General features: G+C 42.7%; 1 protein-coding gene across 12 annotated transcripts in view; it reads right to left on the reverse strand.

Moving 5' to 3' along the window:
* Positions 1 to 24,086, reverse strand: part of NAV2 (neuron navigator 2) — a 379,270-nt gene that overhangs the window by 207,427 nt on the left and 147,757 nt on the right. For 10 of the 12 annotated variants that reach the window (XM_018083414.3, XM_018083413.3, XM_018083412.3 and 7 more), the window contains exon 1: positions 1,664 to 1,921. The exons of the other annotated variants lie outside the window; for them this stretch is intronic. In XM_018083414.3, the coding sequence (XP_017938903.2) occupies positions 1,664 to 1,921 (258 nt within the window). Of the gene's footprint in view, positions 1 to 1,663; positions 1,922 to 24,086 lie in introns of those variants that run through there. 12 annotated transcript variants of the gene reach the window in all.

The following is a 24,086-nucleotide window of genomic DNA, read 5'->3' on the forward strand; positions in this document are numbered from 1 at the left end:
TCCCTGTTTAAATACAACAAATTAGCATAAAGACCCTTTCATCATCAGGATACAAAAAATGGGATTTATTCCACATCTGTAGAAAGGTTAAAACCACCATAGCGTTGCCCCTACTGCTGCAACCAGCTCCCACTGGCAGGATCTCTCTGAGCATAATCTGTCACAAGATGAGAAACTATTTCTGAATAACAATCACTTTTGCAGGAATATAGGTTTCAGAAACCATGGCATGTCTAAGAGAAAAAGCAGCAGATAAGGCAATTTTGCTGGCATTTCATAATCACAAGGACAGACTCTGGCACAAGTGAAAGGGAGCACTTGATTCTCCCGTAAGGGCAAGATGTGAAGTACAGGTGTCTGTCTGCTGCCACCACCCTGCCACCAATGCTTGGCTGTCTCCTTCTCCTGCTCTCAGTCCCTCAGGAACTGCTACAGTCATATTTGTCTGGCCAGAGCAGCCCAATACGTCACCCTGTCTACCAGCAACGAAACTGCAGCACATCCTAAAATCAGGGCACGCGGTCAAACGCGCCCAGTCAGTAGTCACATTTGTCTGAAGAGAATAGGGTTATGAGGACATAGCTTTCAAAATCTAGATGGTAGGGATGATCCATTATTTCTTGAGGAAGGAAAATAACAAGTAAGTTATCTGTTATCATTTCCCTACCCCAGTATAATGGTATCACCTTCCACTGGACTCAGATAGTGGTAGCAGCATCTTGTAATGTATATAGCTGTTGCCAAAATACATCACGCTGCTATACAGTGATCTCTGTATAATGGTGATCAATTCTGCTTGCTGCAGCACACCATCTGCTTTGCTCCCACTGTAGTACACTCCACACACTATATCTCACGCTGCTGCAGAGCACACCAGGGCGCAGGCAGGACAAGGCAATCTGGAAAGCCATCCTGGAAATGTTACCATGAGACAAAAACTAAACGAGCTGAAGAACGTACATTTCCCCTCCCTATACAACAAGCAGCATATATAACGATGCACAACTGATACAGATTAAAGGAAAATCAAAAAAATGTGTATTGATAATGTGTTGCATCTGTGATGTCATGCACATATAGCATTATAACAGGCAATTCCACTTGAGTGTTCATTTCCTACATAATCTGTTTCATTTAGCTGTACTGAATTACAGGTATATTGTAATTTAGCATGAAGCACTGCCTCCCATTCACTGCCCACACAACTACAAATACAAAATGTTCACACAACTAGTGCTCTGGTACAGTACCAAACACAAAACACATTAATAACAACCAGCAATCTTCCCCCAGCCCAGGCACACAACCCAGCCATCACACTTAGCACCTACATAAAGAACACAAAGAACACACCCCATAAACAACATCTCTACAGTCTCCCTTCTGCAAATCCCCCCAGGTTCAAGCAAAGGTGACAGAGAAGGCAACACAGGCAAAAAGCACATGCAGCCCCATCCCTGACAACCCCACCTCAGCTCCATCATGCTGACAAAATTACACATGCCACTATGTGGAATATAAAACATCCCAGCACTTCAGACAGATGTTAGCACATACACACATCCCTTCTCACACTGCTATTTACCCCAGAAAACCTGCTGCACACTTTCAACACAGAAATAAATTCTCACATACACCTCCCCAGCATTTGGTGCCTTCTAACCTGTGTGTCAAATCCATTTTCTACCAAGCTACTCTTCCTTGCTGGGAGTCCATCTCCTGCGTTTTCTTGTCCATTAGAAGATTTGAGAGGAATCTGGCTGGAATACAATGGCTTCGTCACCTCCACCTTGTTCCCAAACTTCAGGTAACAGGGCTGTGGGATGGTCCTGGCCGTTGGGACATGCAGGATTGGAGCAGCGCTGTGTACGGGTTTAGGTAGTCCCGATTTCATTTTGGAGGCTACCAGGATGGCTGGCATTTTCTCTTTCTGCTTTCCTAACACGTTTTCTGTCAGCAGCAGCAACGGCAGAGACAGCAGGCAGGGAGAGAGAAAAGGACACGTTGGGGAGGCTGCTCTACACTAAGGCAGGCTGGTTTACTGCAGAGATCTCCAAAACCGGCTTAGAATTTGAAACCAACAATAAAATCAACCAAAAAAAAAACCCAATAAAAAACAAACCACACCACTTTCAGCCTAATATATCTCCCAGTTTTATGCCAGCCTTCCACCTGTTTCCTCTGTTTTTATTTTCAGTTCTTCACCACTGTCCTCTTCCTATTTCTGCTATTTAACTTGCTCTGTCCTTTCTCTGTCTGACTCCTGTAATTTTCTTGCCTGGAAATGAGAGACTTTCACTCCATTATCTTGTCACTGCATCTCCAAAGTGAGGCAGCCTTTAGAACAGAAAAAAAAAAAGGAACCTGCTGCTGCATATGCTTCCCCTTCCGTACGCACTAGAGAGTGAGTGAGCAGGATTTCCAGCTTAAGATGTCTTTCTTCAGTCTTAGCCAAGAAGCAGATGTAGCTCAGTGTGTTAATGACTGATGCCCTTGGATACGAGCCTTAGAGAATCAAGCCTCTTAAGCCTAAATAGCTGTGAACAGGACAACGATGCTGTAACAGAAGGAGAAACGTCCACTGACAGCGATTTTAAATCAAAATATGTCAGTGGCCGCAGAATTTCCCGGCTCCCCCAGTGCTGAGCATAAAAAGCTGGAAAGGGGGGGGGGGAGAGGAAAATTAAAAATAAACCCGATTCAGCTGGCAGAGGGAAGGGAAAGCAGCCGGCAGCTCATGTTCCCTCCCGCAGTGTTGCGGGCTCCCGCCCGGCGCTGCTCGGCGCATCCCGGGGGGGCCGGGACCAGCCGGGCGGGAGGCGGCGCTGCCCGCCCTGCCGGCACGGAGCGGGCAGGGCGGGCCCCGGATTGGCTCTGCCCCTCCGAGTAGGAACAAAAAAATAAATAAATAAATAAATAAAAATAAATCTCTCCCTCTCTCCGCAAGGGGAGGAGCGGCTTCGGCTCCCCCGGCGGGGGGGGGAGACCCGCGGGGCGGTGGGTCTGGAGGGATGCTCCGGCGGGCTGGAGGGATACTCCCGCGGCGAGCTGCGGACCCCTTTCTTTTCGAAATTTAAAAAAAAAAAAAAAAAATTCAAATCAAAGCACCTGGAGGTGACTCATTGTTCGTGGCTGTTCGGGAAAACTCCCGCTGCCAGCATCAACAGGAATTTGAATAAACGCAATGAGTAATCCGGCCCTGTTATAGCAACACTTGGCTTTAGGGAGGCTTTCAGTGTCACAGGTTCCTCCTCACGCTGCTCTGCCGATGCCAGGATCCCCCATTCCTGCCCACCCTGACACATTTCAGAGCTGCACATATCCCTCTTCCTGCCCACACCTGAACCATCCTTGACAGCAGAGGATTATCAGCATGGAAATCAAGGCATCAAGAGATGCCTTCAGACTGTATGGGGGCGGGGGGCTCAGCACCAGGATATACAGTGCCACGATGCCCACTTTTCAGGTAGCCTGTAAGGGCAGGCAAAGGTTTTGACTTACTTCACTACAAGAAAGATGTTGAGGAGCGGGAGCATGTCCAGAGAAGGGAATGGAGCTGGGGAAGGGGGCTGGAACAAAAATGTGATGAGGAGCAGCTGAGGGAGTTGGGGGGGCTCAGCCTGGAGAAAAGAAGGCTCGGGGGGGACCTTCTCACTCTACAAATCCCTGAAAGGAGACCGTAGCCAGGTAGGGGTTGGTCTCTTCTCCCAAGTGACAAGCAATAGGATGAGAGGAAATGGCCTCAGGTTGTGCCAGGGGAGGTTTAGATTGGACATCAGGAAAATTTCTTCACTGAAAGGATTGTCAGGCACTGGAACTGTGTACCCAAGGAAGTGTTAAAAAAACATGTGGATGTGGCACCTGGGGCCTTGGTGCAGTGGTAACATGGCAGCGCTGGGGTAACAGCTGGACTCGATCTTGGAGGTATTTTCCAACCTTAGCGATTCTGTGATCACATTCAGGGAGGGGAGGGTGTCTCAGAATAATATTCTCAAAACCAATGTGAGACACAGAAGAGAAAGGTGCATTTAAATCACTTCCTCATCACAGCCCCAAACAGGGGCACTTCCTTCATCTCCTTATTATCACCTCATCCACTGCCTGAATACTGAACCCTAAACCACTGCCTGGGTGCAAGGACAAGAACAATCCCAGCAAGGAGAGAGAATCATAGAGTGGTTTGGGTTGGAAGGGACCTGAAAGGTCATCTAGTTCCAACCCTCCTGCCATGGGCAGGGACACCTTCCACTAGACCAGGTTGCTCCAAGCCCCGTACAGCCTGGCCTTGAGCACTTCCAGGGATTGGGCATCCAGAGAAGCCATGAACCTACCCTTGAAATATCTGAAATACACAGTGGGTGAGCATCCAACCCACAGAGCTGCTGAGCAGGACAGAGGAGGCCCCCGCTGCCCTGCCCCAACCAGGCTGCAAGCAGTGCTCAGGGAAGGAAGGCCCAGTCATGCTCAGTGACTCATTTCGAGGGGAGCTGGGACACCTATTTGACTTTTTTAGGAAGTTTTAAATGTGCAAACCCCAGGTTTTTCTACCTGAGACTCTTTCAGACAGAAAAATGAGGCATTTCTAGATCGTATAGTAGGTGCCTCCAGGATTAGGCAGCAGGACTAGTTCAGCATTTTAGGAAATGGAATGAGATGAGACCTGCATGCTGGATCCTTCTGCAGATGTCATCTTAAATAACTACCCAAGGTTACATAGTGAATAAGTGGCAAAACTGAAAATTAAAGTAAGAAATTGTGCTCTACTCCTTATAAAGTACAATTTTTCCACAGCTTCACAATATAAAGTGTAATTCAAGTTCCCACCATACACATAAAGCTCACATATTGAGTTTTGGTTGTTGCTGGCATTTTTCAGCACATCTGCTCTCACATGTACCAATTCTCTAGGCTGTTTTGTAGTAACTAGAAAAATTTTTTTGTAGCTGTTTTTATAAGCAACTGCTTTCGCCCCGGTCTCTTTATCCACTAATCTCAGATTGGAAACTGCACATCCCTGTTCATCCACATCACTGAGATCCCACTGAAACAAATCTTCTAGTGTTCTGTCATAGCCACCCACAATGGCAGCTTAAACACAACTATGTGGAAAATTTCAAAACCCTACAACTCAATAAAGAATGTAAAATTTACCATCTGAAAGGACTGGTAGTCATGGGAGCAGAAATGTGTCAGTGCTCCATCCTTCAGTGCTGAGAACTCAGCCCTGCTAGCTAAGAGAAGGTTGGGCTGAAATATGAAGAACTTGAAAAAGATCCAAGTCTGAAAACAAGGCTAATTTTAGGTCTGTAGTATAATATAGTAAAGTTTAAAAGCAATTAGAAGATCTAATTGACAGCTTTATGCTCTGTTCTTCACTTGCACGTTTTATGAGGTTCAGGCCAACAATCCCTGATGGACACAATTTGCCAATTTTTTGTTGTTCTGTTTTCATCTTGGAAAACTGGCTGGGTTACAGGATACCAAAACAGCCACAAAGTTCATTTGACCAAAAGGAAAGAATTCCTTTCATTGCTCCTTTAACAATTATGGAATTTGATCCTTTGATGATGGTGAATTGAATATTTCACAGTTCCTTCAGACACTTGAGGGAGTCTTACTGATTTCTCAGTCCTGTCTTCTCGACTGAAGATGGTGTCTTCTGAACTCAGCCTATGCTCCTGACAGTTATTTTGCCAAATCAATAAAATGGACACATTCTTTACCAAAGCTTAGTGTAAACTCTTGATAGCACATTTGAAGAGTGACCTAAAATTACTGCTTCTCTGATGGATTCAGTAAAAACCAGCTATTTAAGAGAAAAGTTTACATTTAATAATCCTTTGTCATCTAATATCTGGGTTTTTTTTTTAACGTTACACAAATTTTGCTTTATATATCTAAACAGCACAGCAAAATGGCACTGAAATGCAAGCTACTGTATCCAGTGGCAGTGGTGTCATACTATGAGGTCATAAATTACATGACATTACAGCCTTTATCTTGCCACTGGCTGCTGCAAGAGAGGAGCCCCGAAAAGGAGATACAAGGACTGCCTGAAACAACATCTCAGCCTTGGCCATACTGATCACCATAACTGGTCTACTCTGGCCTCCAGCCGGGAAGTCTGGAGACACCCCATCTGTAACGCTGCTGATGCCTTTGAGAATGCAGCAGGATCACCCTTGAGGAGAAAAGGCAACACAGAAAGAACCGTGTCTTGCAGAATTTACCACCTAAGGAGTCTCTGCTGTGCCTTTTGCAACTGGACGTGTCTATCTCGTATTGGCCTTATTAGCCACCAGGGTGCTTGCAACAAACGTGGGTAGAGCCTTTCCCAAATCTTCCTTCGGGAAGGCTAGTCATGATGATGATGATGATGATGATGACAGCCTTTATCTGCAAAGATGGGCAACATCAATTCCAGTCTATCTTTGGAAGTGACTAGTTTGTGGTTTGTTTGGGGTTTTTTGGTTTTTTTTGGTTTTTTTTTGTTTGTTGGGGTTTTTTAAATAAATTGATTTTATCTGTCTTTAAGTCTAGGATTTTAAAAAGAAACTACTTCTCTGGGACAGTCAATAGGATCTGGGAACCTGCCTTTCTTATCTGTTTTGAAAAGCCCAACCAGTTTTCCTTCCCCCTGTTTTGAATCACACAAATTTTTGTGTCTAAGCTAGGAGCAAGTAATCTTAAAAAGCAGGCAAATTATCTAAATAAAAAGCAAGAGCTTCATTCCTTCCTGCCACAAATGTCAGGTTAGCCACTAACTAGAGGAAATTCCCTTGCAGTTTTAAGTCCGATGAGTATCTTTGCCTGAATAACCACAGCATCCTCCCTTATCTGCCTGTAGACCAGCCAGCATCCACCCACTCCACACGTGCGGGATTTATGGAAGTGAAAATGCTATAAACAAGCACTTCACTTTCCTGCTAGAAAAGAAAAACCAACCCACAATGAAACCATAACAAACCCTAGTGATTTTGCTACTTAGCAGGACACAGTGTCAACTCAAGTGCCAAGACTCTGGTGTTGAGAACCAGCTTAATACTCTCAAAATTTTAGTGAGCAGACTCATGTGAACTGAAGAACTTAACATATCAGTGGAAACTATTTGAATACTCTGTAGTTCAAGAGCTTGCAGGCAAGTCAGCACACTGCCCAAAACAAAGCCAGTAAACAGAACAAAAGCCCAGGGTTGACTGCTCTTGAACAGATGATCTTTATGAATGAGATGAATGTTTCTGGAACAGTAAAACTATTGAAGCTGCCTCCACGGCTCATACACTATCAATTAACAACTGAAGAGGGTCTCTAGACCCAAGTGGAAAGAAAATGCCTGTATGGATTGCATGCGGATATTGCAAGTAAAATTAAAAGCTTGATGAAATGTAGCAAAGGATCAGAGAATCAGACCTTCCTTTCAACTTGTGGTTAATATTCACCTTCAGTGAAGCCAAATGTTACATTAGTGTAAGTGGAAAAACTATGTAGAATTATGCTATCAATTAGAACACCTCATTAGCTGGTCTGGTGATTCAGAACTGCTGATGGAACTAAACTTAAGGCTTGAAAATACCTTGATCAATTTTATCCCCAGCTTTTAGGCATTAAGGATGTATCTGAAATGTCCCAGAAAATCGTTTCAAGCTGATGTGAATATTCCTAAAATGTCACCAACCATGTAGTGTCAAAATCAGAGAGTTTAACTGTACTCACAAAACCCTTCTCAGCAATCTTTACTACTGCCAGGCAGCCAGCTGTCCTATAGACTGTGGGCATGTTCAACTTTGGCAGAACTCCATCAGCTTAAGTGAAGTTATGACAGGAATAAATATGGATCTATTTTTGGTCCCGCAGGCATTTTGTACATTCACATCCATCTTTTGTCCCTGATCAGTATTGAATATGGAAAAGCCTGATCCCATCTACAGATTTACATTACCACCCTATGAAAGAACCCATAAAGGTGTAAAGGGGTAAAAGGTGTAAAACCCCTAATTTTTTGTTGTGTTCCCTCAAGGGGAACAGTAGAGATTAGAAAGAAGAATGTGGATAGAAGCATTATATAATTTGGCATCCTTTCATCACAGCAATTATAATCTGTACATGTGAGTTCTTTATATAGAGCAGGGAGAAGAGGAGGAAACCTTGGTTCTGTTCCCAGTTCTTTTGACAGAAATCTTGCCTGCATTACATTAATTCTGATTTAAAATCTCTTTTGTAATCCCCTAACATGTCTCTAATTCACACTCATTTTAATGGGTTTAATTCCACCTCATTTTATAACAGTGTCAAATTTTTGCAAATACACAAGCTGAGTTCCACCTGGACAAGAACACTCGTTACACTCCTTTTCTGAAAATACACAGAAAATGTCACCAGCCACACTAGTGCTACGGGCAGATGCTACTGCACAGTGACAGAAAACAGCACCATTTGAAATGAGCATCTTTTGAACAATGCTCACCTTCAATCCCGTTTCTGTCCCAGAACTCTTCCTGGTTTTGTAATGCAAGCATGTAGCAGTGCTTCACTCAAAAGCTTCATACATTTCTATTGTCATAGCAAATGCACACACACAGCTTTGAATTCATTATGTTTCCATTGCTTTTGGATCTGTAGCCATATCAGTTTCTCAGAATCTAATACAAACTGGGCTCAGGTGTCTGGAGACATATACTGACAGGGATTCTGTGATGGCCTTGAAAAGGTCCATGTCTCTGACTATGCATGTAGAGTTCATTCCTCAGACTTACAATCATCAGGAACAGGACTGGAAGGGCTGAGGAATGCAAGAGCTTATTCCAGTTAATACTTTCCGTGGTATTGTAAGATTTAGATGCTTACTGTTTTTCTATACAATACTCACAGCAGTGACCACTGTGTAAAACAAATACACATGAATAATCTTTATGACCCTAACAGAGTAGCTCTGTCATGCCAACCTATAGCTCACCTTGACTTACATAACTCTTAATGTCTCTAACTGCAAGAATAGACATCATCTTTCCATGCCATTAACAGTACCTGGAATAAATATTTCAATACCATTTTGAAAAGATACTTGCAAATCACGTCTTCCTGACAGAGATGTGCATCTGGGTATTCTTAATCTATTTGTGTCTCCTTTGTTTCCACAAGGTTAATAGTACTGGCTCCTACATTATTTTATGCCTGATTTGACATTGCCTATGGCTTTGTGTATTTGGAAAAACAAAGAAAACATCTGTGCCTATGAGAATATCACAGAAGGAAGGTGATGATAATGATGATGATGATGATACAAACACCACAAACTACTCCTGACTTTAAGAATCATCAGGTTAAGATAAAATATAAAGAAGAGGACCTAAAAAATGCTCTCTTCCCTGTGCTGCTATTCTCCCTACCTTCTCAAGAAGTGGCATGGAAAAAATAACCACCACTTGCAAGCTGACAATCTCACATCATCAGGTAGTCACCTTCTGTAACCTTGCTGTCCCTTACTGGCACGTTCCACATACATCTGCTCTGTCATCTGGAAGAGCTGTCAGAGTCTAAAGGTTGAAACCATCTGAGAAGCAGATCAGAAAAGACTGTTTTTCACAGCCTTTTTACAACTGGATCTGCTTAAGCATTCCAGCCCAGCCTCAGCTGCCATCAAGCTCTCCCACATCAGCAGTTCTGAACAAACACAAATTGGCCAGATTATCATTAAGCAGCTTCAGCTATTTTGTAGAGACCAAAGTATCACTACTCAAACTAAGTGGTAAGAAGCAGATTTTTACCTGCTCTAAATTAATGTAGTTTCTCTACAGCCAACATCAGAATTTGACTTCCAAATTGGAAATATTTATCAAAATCTTCTTTACATAATGATTCCAATCCTATCTTATACTCACATTATCTCCATTCCCACCAGTACCATTTCCTATCAATTTGTACTAAAAAAAATCCTCTTGTGCACTGAGCCTGTGCACCCAGTTCAGCTGGTGCTGCACAGTGCAGTTCTAGAGCCATGGAAGAAGTGACTGTGGTGCTCATCAACTGCCAGGTGATATCAGGGAGCAATAAATACCATCCTACACTCGCAGGCTTTGTCAAGGACACTTCACAACCCAAGCTTGCAGGCAGCCACTCTTTCCCAAAAGGGAGTATTTCCACAGGGTAACCATTCAGGAGCAGTTTTCTCCCCAAAGTCACCTGCAATGCACCATATAATGTCATCATTATTAATTGTAATATTAGAAAGACCAGCTATTTCTGAACATGTTACCAGAAAAAAATAATATACAAACCTAGATTGTTCACAATGATATAAAAGGAAACACAGGAAGTGCTTAACACACAATGCCCTGACAGGAATGTTGCTTACCTCCACAGCTCCTTTACAGACAGATTTGTCCCAACCTTGATGTTTAGGGAAAATAAAAGCCCATCCTTAGAAGCTAAAGTTTGGGGTATATTAATGGTCCTACTGAAATTCTTAAGTGAAAAATTTCAGCAACACTTCTTCAGATTTACACAGACATAAGTCAACCACCAGCCCAACAGCTGTGACCATTTTTGAGAGTCAACAGCCCAAAAATCAATCTGCCATCTCCATCTCCAACATGATGATCTATCACAAGGCAATTTGACAAGGATTACCTACTCCATTAACTGGGGTAAAAAAACCAGCAAAAAGTACTGATTCATTTTACATCTAAAAATCACATGTACATTAGAGGGAGAGGTTCACTTGCACCTGCTGAATGTCACGCTCAGTTTTAAACCAGAAAGCTTAAATGATCACTTTGCAAGAAAATGTACAGGAAACAGGTTAATAGAGAGATTAAAGAATAACTAACACTGAATAATCAAAGTTAAAGTGCTGCAGGGTCTATACACAGCCTCATGCATGCCAGGATCAAGCTTCCCTTCTCAAATTTCCTTATATTGCCTTTGTTCTCCAGTTCTCCCATTAGCAAACTGATAACTAACCCTCCTGCTGTTTTAAAACTGATTTTTTTCAAGCTTTTGTAATATCCACCACTCAAAACCGACATAAAAACCTACAACTCAATGTCCCAATATTTTGTTTCATATCAATTCAAAGGAAGTTCCCAGTGCAATGATTAATGACATGTTTGTTGCCTTAAACAGCTTTGATATTTTAACATTTAATCAATGCTATTTTTTAAGGGTACAGGTTTCCTGCCACCCTGAATTTTCTCATGATGCTTCACTGAACTCACATGGCTTAAATCTACAGTATGAAGACCTGTCAGCATTTCATTTACCTTAAACACAGCTTTTTAATAACGCTGCTCCCAGTGTCTGGAATATTTTGGGAAGGTGTCAGTGTCAAAACACTACACAGCCCTAATATGCTGTATCACCCCCCAAGGAAGATCTGGCTGATGTTTATTACAGTAAAACAAACAACAGGCAGAAGGCACAGCACCCAGTGAGAAATTTTCTGTATTTCATATTTCCTCTTGCCATTTTAGTAGTAAGGACATTATAACATACAACCTTATTTTAAATAAATGGAATTCATTTGATGGAATGATTTTCTGTGTTCTGAGACATAATCACCTCCTGTATGAGAATCAACATGAGCTTTGATTATTCCAATGGTAAAACAACCTGTCTTCAAGCTATTCCAAGTGTCTAGAAACTCAAATGATTCCACTATAAAAGCAGTTATAGTCAATCACTCCTGTCACAACATTTGTATATCATTGGCTGTTGGCAAATGGGTCAGCTTGTCACAGGCAAAGTACTTCTCAGACGCTCTATTTCCTTCTATCCCGGCTGGCACATGAAACAAGGACATTACAGCTGCTCAAAGAGATGCTGCTGAATTTCAAAATGTATCCATCTGTTTAATTTCCAAAACGACTTTAAAGAGTTGGATACAACAAACACATCTGCCATCTCAGCACCTTAAAAAAGATCATCTGGAAATTAACAGGCAAAAGAGTCTTTTCAGATAGAGGCCCACAATGAAGCTTCAATACACGTGTGACATCTGTTCCACCTTCAATCATAACTAAAGGCTTTGCACCTCTGGCTTTCTGAAGAATCGAGGCAAGACTGGCCTTGGTTGTAACCAGCTCTGTATCTTCTTAGCTCAGTGCTAGAATTTGTTCAGGAACACATCACTGGGCATCCATGTATTCAATTTTGTCACAGATGGAAGACTCAACTTGACAAAGTCTTGAGTACTGTGGTCTGATCTCATAGCTGACCCTGAGCACACAGTTAGACTGAAGACCCCCCAAAGGCCTTTTCAATCTGAATTAGCCCAACTACTCCCAAATAAAATAAAAGATAAAATAATAATTTTTAAAATCCATTAGGATCCACTGGAAGAACCTGAGGTGGAAATCAGCTATAAACAACAATCTGGCCCATCACAAGAAAATGTTTAGGCAGGAGGGCCAGCAGAAGATACCAGCAGATCAAATTTTAGGAAGAAAATGGCAGCACATGTTTAAGTGTGATTTTTCTTTCAGCTCTTCTCTCACATCTCTCACAAACACAAATGTGTTATCACCTTGAATTATGTGAACAGATGCTTACATCTGTGATTTGCAATTTACATTAACCCAATCTGCCATTTCAACACCAAATGCAAAGCACAATGCCTGTTTTCACCCCAAGGTATAACATATGTGTAAACTGCAGCACCAGGATATCTCAGGAAGTTCCTTGGCTACCCACTGCACTCTCAGCATATTCTTAGGAGATCACACCCAAGGAGCTGCCATATCCACTGGAGAGGGGAGTGGGACACACAAGGACACAGAAGAAAGGCAGCCACTGGGGAATATGTCAACAACAAACTGGGAAGCAGGAGAGGTGCTCTGGTTAAATGCCCATGAGCTAGAGGCCGAGACAGGCCTTCAGTAATAGAAATTAGTATTTGGTACACAATACTAGACCAAAACCTTTGAAGTGCATCACTCTGCAGCAGCACTAACACTGTTTTGTATGTACACAAACGAGAACCCAAATTTTCTTTGCTGTAAATAGCTTGTGCAATTAATAGCAGTGAGCTGTTCCTGTCTTTTTCCAATTACAGACTCAGGATAAAATGGCATATTGAGTTACCTCATGCAATTCTGGACCACCTACTGTTAGAAGAGCAATTTGAGGATGTGCTGCTGCTGCTGCTGTTAATCATCAAAATTAAAACCTGAAATAGCAAAGTTCACTTTTAAAAGTAAGATGATTTCCTACTGCAGGCATAACTTTCCATTACTTTCCCTTGCCAACAGTTATCACTTTTGTCTGAGATTTCTGGACTGAAACTTTGAACACAGAAATGCCATCATCCAGAAAACCTTTCAAAACATTTTGGGTCACCATTTTGGGTCTTTCAAAACAAAGCCATTTATTTACCCTTGGCTAATTACCTTTTAGTCTCTCTGCACAGACGCAAAATATTTGTGTTTCTACTTTGTCTTTTCTTTTACATTTTCAGACAGCTGCACCCATTTCCAAAATCCACCATGATGTTAGGAAAAAGAATTTCTTCTGGACAGTATTGTACAACAATAAAAAACTACAGCTATATATTCATACACACACACACATGTATTGTGAGCTGAATAAAAATGTGGTGATGTCTAATTTGACCTGAGAAAACCAGAACAGCACTTTGACATAAACAGGAAAAGTTCCACACTATTTGCAACACAGCATCACAAAGCCAATTCCAATCTCTCTTACACTGAGCTGAACAAGCATTTCCAATTCAGAGGAGTAATTAGCATTCCGTAAAAAAATTAGAGCACTAGCAAATACCAAAGCTTTAACTTGGCATTAGCAGAGATCAGTGAGAATTCATCACTGTAAGCCCACCACAAGCACTTGCTGCCCAAATACACTGGGAGTGCTGGGACAAGCAGGACTGTGCCTACGCCACCCATGTTGCTCACAGGAAGCTTCAAACTTCATTAGGAAATAATTAAATATCAGGTACCATTCTTGTAAACATCATCATCATTTTTTTAAAGCTGACTGAGACTTCCCAGTCCAATACCTTGTTCTCAGCTCCTGATTATTTTGTCAAACTTTAACTCTCTGGTATGAAGCACGCGGTGCCAGAGCCCACCTCAGGCTGAAAATTTTGGAATGCTTTAGCCAAAATGCCAGAACCAAGGTAGAACCACCCATCATCACGTCCAAAAACACCAGTGACCTTTGCTTCGACAGCTCTGGCACTGCAGAGCTCTGAATAAGGAACTCACAGTTATGCAAGGTAGTTATGTTTGTGCCAGAAATAAGTTTAACGTGGTTTTTCTGAAAACACATACAACACAGCTAATTTAAAAATCACCTCAATTTACACATGCTCCATAAGAACACTTATATTCAGCAGCTGAGATCTTCCTGAACACTACCCCTCACTGATCCCTCACTGATGAGTGAGGGACCAGGCCCTCAGCTGAACTGAGCACTCCACAGCCCAGGGGGACCAGAAGAAACAAAAGGAGGTTTCTAACTATAAGGGAGGATAACAAGCCTCAAAAATAAAACCTGTAAGCGGGGCTGAGAGCATGGATTATGGCAGAACATGGGGTTGGAAACTGGTTCTGAAGAGGAAAGTGTGAAGAACAACAATGGGAACCAGATTGGGATGAACACCCAGGCATAAAGAGAGAGATAGCATTAGGATATGGAAGCTCTGAACCTATAAAATACCACACAGTGTATGCCCCAAAATCAGGTTCGTATTTTATGCATAAAGTTAGTAAAATACTAATTTGTATTTTCCCAGTGTTTCAGTAGCTTATTTACATAATAGAGATTATGTGACCCCCATAATCCACCAAACCTCATTTGGAGATGAAATGAAGGGACATTACTGCCAATACAGTACTTAGGTATTAAACTGATCAGCACTATGCACTGGGAAACACCCAAGAGGAAAAATCCATGGGGGTGTGAGGAGGGAAAGAAAATAAAAATTTTGTGGTTAGAGAGGAATTTAGTTAAGTACAGTAAATAAATCAAAGAGTTTTACTGTTCTTTTTTAATTAAACATACTATTAAGTAACTTCTTGATAACTCACTGCTGTAAAAGGCCAACATTGGAAAAAACAGTGTATGATCATGTCCTTAAAAATGTATCATCATGACAAAAAGACTTTACATCACAAAATGCAAAAAGCAGGCATCTGGGACATACTGCTTTTGGCTTTTCCTAAACTTTGGATCCTTAACCTTAGTATTTCAGCAACCCTAATATTCTCTTAACACTTCATTTGTTTAAGGAGTTTGATATTGTTTCCCAATGTATATTAGATGGTATATCAAAGAACTTCAGACACTTGCACAGGAGATTCACAGTGACGTTATTTGTACATTATTTGTAATCTGGAAGGCCAGCAGATCTGCACACAGCCCACCCCTGTGCCCCACACAGACACCTACAACCTTTTCAGCATAGATGGGATCATAAAATGTCCTGAGTTGGAATGGACCCCCAAGGATCATTGAAGTCCAACTCCTGGGACACCCCTCTCTGACAGCCATCCTGCCACAGGCACGGCAGCACCACACAGTGATGCTGGGATCAGTCTCCCACAGCTCTCTTTCTCCAGGGAAGGAGCAGGCACAAGACCAACTCTCGCAGCCATAAATCTGAAGAAAGTGAGAACATATCAGCTCAGGCAGGATCAGCACTCGGTGCTGCAGAGGCAGCAGCTCCAGCGACCGTCACACCCTTCACCACAGCTTCTCCCCCACCAGCTGACAGACAGGATTTCTCCTCGCACACGTCCAATGTCACCTGCAAACGGGTCACGGAACCTCTGACCCAGTCTCCACAGCAGCCAGGCCTGCTCCACATGACGGCCTGGCACCCAGTCAGCCTAGCTTGGCAGGCAGGCCTGGACAGCAAGCAGGCAGGGCAAACAAACAGCAGATGGCTTTCCCTATCTCCACAGCAATTTAATCGCGGTGGCCGTGACGACGCCGACGTGCTCCAAGCCATCTCCAGCGCCTCCGGTGCGGCAAGGTGAGCAAGCTGCTCTTTTCCAAGGGTAGCCCTTGTGACCAGTCAAGAAGCATTTTAAGGGTCTGCAGCCAAGACACAAACTACACTTACTCAACTCGAACTTCAAAAGAGGAACAGAGCAAGAAAGACCTGGCCAGGTCAGGAGAAAAGGAAAAGCACTTTGCGCTGCGGGAGTGTTGTGACAGTGGAAGTCAAGAGTATGAGATAAGCACCCAGTGCCACTGCCCAGCTCCCCTGCAAACTTAGGCAAGCTGGCCTGACAGCTTGGCAAACGCCTCAAATCAGGCTGCCCAAAATAGAAACAAGTAAAATTAGTTGCTAATTTGGAAATGTATTTCTTCATTTTCTTTTTATGAACTGTAAAACAAGATAAAAATGTCTGCACACTGTCCAGGGCAACGCGACAGCTTTGTTAACAGGAGGCCCTTAGATACTGAGATGTTAGCAGATAGAGATTTCATTTAAATGTGGAAGCATTCTCCACTCTGTAGTTAATGCTGATCTGCGTTTGTGTAACTTAAAGCCAGGCTCCTCTGCAATAAAGAGGATGTGGAGATGCCATAACTGATACGTGGGCAAATACAAAAGGCAAAGACAGCAATTATCCTCCTGGTAAAGAACAAAGATATTAAATGTGTCATCTTTTCCCAGTCTTGATAGAAATTAGGAAACAAACAAAAAAAGTTTAAATTGGTTGTGGTTTTGGCTCCCCAGCAAGACAAAACTAAAAAACCAAGTGTACCATAGTTGATTTTAGATTTCCTGGAGGGTAGAGCTAAGATCAGTTCTCTAGGCTAGTCTACAAACAAGAGCTCTTTGACATATCTAGGGAACTTACACACATGGATGCAGGAATAGTTAAAGAAAACAGCTGTAATTATTTCCAAACCTGTATAAATCACAACAGGGGAACAGTTGGAAGCAGGGGTAGAGAGTCAGAGCTTGACAAATGGAAAAGACAAAACCACTGGAAAAAACCTTTGTGATGTTGTAAGCAAGCTAATGAAGAGTAGAAATAAATAAGGTATGATAAATAGATTATATATAAAAATATCTATAAAGCAATCCAAACTAACAGCTTTCTCTTTTGATGTGAATATCTGTTTTGATTTCATGTTTATGGCACTACCAAGCCCCAAACAAATGAGATGAAAAGTGGAGAGGGTTATGCAGATAACACTGTTAGGGAAGGAAGAAATAAAGGAAGGTACTGTTTCTCTTTCCTTTTACTCTCAGTATTTTGATTCCCTGCCCCATAAACAGGAGGGTGGGGGAACTCTGAAGCTGTTTGTGACTTTGAAAACTTAAGTTTTGTTCCCGTGATCCAAAACCCCCCCCAGAACGTTCATCCTCTGTATTATGAGTTACCACCTAGAGCCAGAGCACAAAGGGCAGCAGTTTCCAACATGTGTGTGTAGAGGCACACACACACAAACCTTTGTGTGGCAGAGCTGTGCTGGGAGCAGATAATTACAGCAAATAAAAGGCAGCTCTGCATATAACAATGTGGAAGCAAATTCAATTGCTAAGGACATTGGCTGCAAACAGCCTTCAGAAACAAAGAACCAGCCACATTAGAGCAATCTTTCATACTTGTATAAAATAAGTAATTGAGTCATGGACAGGGTAAAGCCTGGGAGCACAAAGAGAGATCACAAGTCGAAGCTGGAAACTGTCCCAACGGTCCCATATTTCAGCTCCCTCTCTGTTTGCTATTTTTCCTGCTCAGGGTTTAAGCACAGCACCAAAGCTCGTTATTAGTCTGTAATCAAGGCCATTAGAGCTCTCGAATTCAACCTGAAGACACACTGGGCGAAACCTGGCAAGGCAGCAATAACGATCCCCTCTGAGTAATCAGAGTATTGCTCCACACGGTGCGACAGAAAATGGTCCCTTTGTGCCCAGGGGCCTGCAAGAGCGCTCACTCGAGAGAAAAGGTTATCTTACATGCTATAAATACATGAAAATAAGATTAGAGGCAACTGTTGTGACAGCAATTAGTTGGCCGTGTCAATACACCCCCTCACGCTCTGCCCAGATTTTTAGCTCACTAGTGACTCAGAAGCAAGAGTGACATTGCCAAATCCCCTATTTGTCTGCCTTTCCCATCCACTTCTGCTATCCAAGGACTGCCCTCACCCTCACCTGATTTCACTTTGGCTATCAGACATAAAGTCAAGCACCCTGCCAGTATTTGGGAACAGTGCAGAACAGGCTTCTTTATTGTCCTAGTTTAACTCCACGACATCACAGCAAATGTTAATCAGGAGCAAGGTTAACACAAAAGTAGACATTTGAAGCACTTCCAATGAAAATCAAATATATTCACTTACCCCTTTTAACTCTTGCCATATTATTACATATTACTAATAATCTTCAGCATTCTGTTAGATAATTGTCTGCATTCATTACTTTCAGTAAGAAAGAAGCCACTGAGTGGGAGAGAAATAACCATTTTTTTACATTACTGTGGGTTAGATATTTAATAGAGTTATTTCCCAGATAACCCAGCAGTTATTTTTATTTATGTGTAGTTGCCTTAACTATAAGTGAATATCCAAAACTGGATCTAAGGTCAAAATTATCTATCTTTGGTGAAGATCCAAAATTATCAAGTAACTGCTACAATATGCAAGAGATGCATAAGGGCACACTGCAAAATGTAACTACTGGCCATAAAGCTATTGATGGGCAAAGGATAGTCTACTTACTTCTCAAAGAAAAACAGAAAACACTGTCATGTCAGCTCGCCTCACAGTCAAAATGTGGCTGGACACTCTCAAGAGCTAGGGGTAATGTATTTCCCCTGGGATAAAGTATTTTAAAACATAGGTAATGGGCAGTAACTCCCAGATTTGAATGAGGATGTACAGAAAACCTAAATCAAGACCTTTGTGCTCCCATTAGTTCTTCCAGCTCTATCTCTGGAAGCACTTCCCAAGGATGACTCAGTATCTGCAAAGTAATTGTTCTTCTGTGAGACACCCTTCGGGAGACACCGCAAGGGCTGTGAATGATGGAGTAAAACAACTCTTACATTCTTTGGACCTTTTATGGAAGGGTTGACTTCTACTGAGATTCCCAAATTACAGGGACTAGAGAGGTCTGGCTGGTGCCACCCTTGAGCAGCACCAATTAGCCAGAAGACATGGTGGAAGGGAAGGAGGCAGCAATGCCATGAGTAGATTGCATTGCCTACGTACCCAGCACCTGTTCAGAGCAGGGGGGAAGCCTGCACCCTTCCAGGGGACAGCCCTGGCACCATGCAATACACTCCCACGCACACTCCCGCTCCCAGATGGCCTCCAAACCACCCTTCCAACATACAGTATTTTAGGATTTTCAGTAATTAAGCCATAGACCCCAATTTTTTTGCCCCACAGTCAGGACTGCAACTCCCTGTCTTCTTGTAAAAAGCAAGAAAAAAACCAAACCCCACAGACAAGTGTCCCTGCCAAAACAAAAATAATCATAAATAAACATTCCTGCTCCTACAGCAAGTCACCTAAGCATTCAAAACACTGCCCACGAGTTTGTTCTGCTGACAACTCTGTGTTTTCATCTGCTGCTTTTCCTCACCCTGAGTCCTGCAGGAAACAAAAGCAGGAAAGGAAATCATCTGTGTGCAGGCAGGTAGCTGAAATTAAGGGCAACAAGAGAAGCAACAGTGCAACAAAAGGCACAGTCAATGTCGCCCCAATACTACAGGCAAACTAAGAGCTACCATTTCCAGCTCACTTGATAAGCTCTCATGCTGGGATCTGTATTTTGTTGTTGCTCACCATGTCGCACTGGGACTCCAGTAATTCAGTGGAAGGGAAAAGGCAGATACTGAGCTTTAGCCCAGTTTAGTGATGAGTTCCCTTAAGCTCGAGAACCTATCATTCAGGACACCTTCTTTTAGAGACATTGATATCAGAGTACATCACCACATCTACTCTGCAAATCTATGCATTGAGGAGCTGCTTTTGCTTTTTGCTTTCGCTTTCCAGAAGTGAGGGAAGAAAGACAGTGAGCTGCAGGAGAGAATTCTCTCAATTTCTGTCCTTTCTGGGAAGAGAAGATTGGGCAAAAAGATTAATCAGATAAATTGAACTGTGTTGGAGAGAGAGACCAGAGCTTAGTAAGCCCTCAGGTAACCACTTGCATTTAAATGCCTGTAGCAACTCAGTAAGCTCCAGGCAACACAGATATTAAACAGGCATTTCTGAAGCCTAGCACAGAAAGACAAGGGCTTTTATGCTTGCCTGCTTGCTTTTAACAGTGGATACACAATCCTTACATTCTATAATTTACAGTTTTCTCATTGAAGTCTTTTACATGAAAGTTCAATAACAGCCTGCATTGTTCATCCCATCCCATGATGTTGACTCACAGGCAGGACTGACAAAATCACCAGGACCAGCTGTGTGCCCCAACCCAAATCACGCAGGATTCCAGCTTCCCATAAACCAGGCCTGGAGTTGCTGCAGTTCAGAGCAAGCCATGCACAAGCAAAACAAATATCTGTGCTGCTCTAAAGCAAAACAGCCCACTCTGAACTGGAGTGGTCTGGTCTCTGCCTGTTCACCTCTGCCACCTCATCCCAAAACAGTCCTGGAGTTGTGACCCTCTGCTGCTCCCAGCACAAGTCATCCCATGACTCACAGCCCTGCATTAGCTGGTACATCCCCACACATCTGTCAAAACCTGACCTGCTGTTTTCTGAGGCTGTCGGGTCACCGTGACAAGTCACCGGAACAGCTGAATCACCCCTTTTCCAGCACACTGGCTGCTGCCATTGTCCCAGCTCTGAGTCTCTCCTTGCCTCTGTGTCTCACCACGTTGGCCTGCGTGGAGCTGGTGTTGAAGTTCCTGGAACCCAGAAAGGCTGCATTACTGAGGCCAGGTATTGGGAAAAAGGGTGTGAGCAGAGCTTTATGGGCAGGGGCATTACCTGCAAAATAAGGAGTCCACCAGACTCCAAAGAAAAGTCAACAGAAAGCCAAACTTTACCATGGGCACAGACACCACTTCAAGTCTGTTAGAAGCAAATCCTTTCTAGTGGCTCTCATAAGTTTAATAATTAAACCCCTAGGCCAGACTTTAGGGAAGGAGGAAAGTCCCAGTTATCATGCTATCTCAGTAGTCTCATGGAACTGAGAGACAAGGAGTAAAAATAAATCTGAGTGACAGGCTCCTGCTTCACATCTGAGGCTGACATCTAGCTATAACATCAGGTAAGTGCAGGATCAACATGATTGAGAGGTATCAAAGGAGATGAGATATTGAGCAGGACCAATTCTTCTCTCCCTCAAAGGCATAAGATATTTTTAAAAAGGCTCAAGAACCAAAGGGCAAAAAAATCCAGGGTATAACCTTTTTTTAAAAAAGACTATGCTTTTAAACTAGACATTATTCTAAGAACTAGCCTCATGACACTGAAAGGACTAAATACGGCACAACTGATAAAAATATACAGATCTCTCTTTCACAGATTCAGTTCAGCCTTACAGTTCTGTACCAGATCACACAGGTTAGTCTTCTACCTCCAGTCCCTTTGCTCTTGCTCCTTAATCTCCAGATAAATCTCTGACTCTCACGCCATGCTGCCAGTAACAAATGGCACAAGGCTGGGCTAACGTTTCTTTTCCTTCCTGGCCAGCAATAATACAAATCACACCTTTACAGCTTCCACCACTGCTTGCCTGTTTATTTCTCGATGCACTTTATCCATGTTTGCCCAAAGGAAATGGGCTTCCTAATTTCGCTTCCTGGCAGACATGAATAGTGAAATGAATCAACTATCAGGCTGAGAATATTGCAAGGAAATGTTTCAATACTAGTAACTTTACTGAATAGTGAAGTAAATCAAACATTAGGCTGTGAATAAGGCAAGGAAACGTTTCAATACCAATGATTTTTGCATCCAAGCTGAAAAAAAGCAGGATGAAAAACATTTATTGCCTGAGTTTTGCAAAAAAGTGTGGCTTCTCTCTAGCACCCTCACTGCAAACCATGTATTTTGTGACTAGTCAGCTATTTCCATTGGTCTCAGCTGTATCTTCCATGCCATAACCCAGCCTCCACTGAGAAGCTTGCTGACCTTGTGTCCTGTTTAAAGCAGTCGCTATGTCAGCTGATCACTGCCATCAACATGGCACAACACAACCACCACCCCATCACCTTTTGCAAGCCTTCTCCTTCCTTTCTGACAGTCACGGGAGCACAGTTCGGAGCACACTCCTTCCAGGGGAAGAACAGTGTGCTGGTTCTTACAGCTCAGCAAAAGATGATTTCTAAACATTAAAAAAATATGACTGTGCCCCTATAAATGGCCATTTTGGGGCATAAGCTGGAGTTGGGGACATCTTATCTTGTTGTATGAGCAACATACACATTCTGGAGAATATCCATAAGAGAGATGGGAGTCTGGCCAAATGTAGGGAGGGCCTTTGCTAAGATGACAGGATGAGGAGCTTAAGCGTATGTATTTGAAGATGAGAAGGCTACAGGGGGGATCTTCTTGTGCTCTGTAAGTACCTTAAGGGGGATCACAAGGATCTGGTGGATGGATAAATTTGAACTAAGCAGCAACAGAACAACATGGGGACAATCCTAGGATTTAAAATAGAAGTAATTTATATTAAACAAAACCATAGTGATTTAGCCAAAATGGACTGCTATCTAGCCATGTGGAATTTTTTTGTCCAGGAGACCTCTGCAGCATATAAATAATGCAAGAGCCAAGAAAATAGAAACAGATTGCTTGGATACCAGTGATATCTATGGATATGTATGGGATTAGATGCCCAAACACAATAATTTTGCTCATGCATACAGGGCCTACATTTAGCACCAGTAAGGAATATCCTTTACTCAAGTTACTACAAGGAGTTAGAGAGAGAGAAACTTCAGAGAGATGGAGGGGGAAAAGAGGACATAGCCTTAATAAACAGATGATGTGGAGTATTTATCTAGCACCCAGCCATACAGAATAACTTCTAACACACATACAGAAACATCAAAGACACACTTATAGCACCATCCTCAAATGACAGAATGGGAGAGCAAGAAGTTAAAATGTCTCTCACTTGCCTGTCAAAGTCTAACCTAAAGGGTGTAGGGACCCTCCCTGCTTCCTGACCCCTGTGGCTACCCCTGTGCTTTGGGTCTGGCCCTGAAATCCTGCTGTTCTGTTCCAAACATACTCTAAAAGTTAGAGCAGCACAGGTTAAGTGCCTGAAATTCATGATTTCCCCTGGATTGGAAAAAGGAGCCTGCTCACTAACAGGGGGTTACTGTCTCATCTCCCAGCACTGAACACCACAGCGTCATCAAAACACCCCCACCTTTCTTTAACTGCACCTTGCAAATGTTCTTAACTTGATTTTACCAATGCTGACTGTCCAGCATGTATTGTAGAGTAAAAGTAGAAAAAAAATCTTTAAGCCCATCCCAAGAGGTAATGGCTTTAAACTAAAAGCGGGTTGATTTAGATCAGATATGCAGAAGATGCTTTTTATGATAAGGGTGCTGAAACACTGGCACAGGTTTCCCAGAGAGGTGGTGGGTGCCCCATCCCTGGAAACGCTCAAGGCCAGGTTGGATTGGGCTCTGAGCAACCTGATCTACTTGAAGATGTCCCTGCTTGTTGCAAGGGGTTGGACTAGATGACCTCTAAAGGTCCCTTCCAACCCAAACCATTCTATGATTCTATTACTTTTCCCTCTCAAAAACCCAAACAGACTGAAAATATTACATGCCAGGTACAGAGCAATTCACTGGAATCCTTTTTGAAGTGAAAATCTTGCCAGTGGCCAAAAGCTGGTGTTGTGTTTTTATTGGACTGGGAGCTCTCAGTGGCTCCTTGCACCCTTTGAGATGAAATTTGAATCTGTTGCTGCCATTTCATCTCGGGTGCCTTGACTTTCCTGCACTAAACATGAAGCCCTCGTCAATAAAATATTATTTAAGCACTGGCCTAACTAACCTGTGCTGTGTCTAGATAATTCAGCCTAATGAGGGATTATTTTCTGTGTTTGTGGCTGACAACACCCGAAGACATTCTGGGATTGTGCAGTGATAAAAACAGAACTATATCAAGCCGAGTACG

Source organism: Manacus vitellinus, unplaced genomic scaffold, assembly GCF_001715985.3.
Source record: "Manacus vitellinus isolate BGI_N305 unplaced genomic scaffold, ASM171598v3 scaffold_63_pilon, whole genome shotgun sequence".
Classification (NCBI taxonomy): domain Eukaryota; kingdom Metazoa; phylum Chordata; class Aves; order Passeriformes; family Pipridae; genus Manacus; species Manacus vitellinus.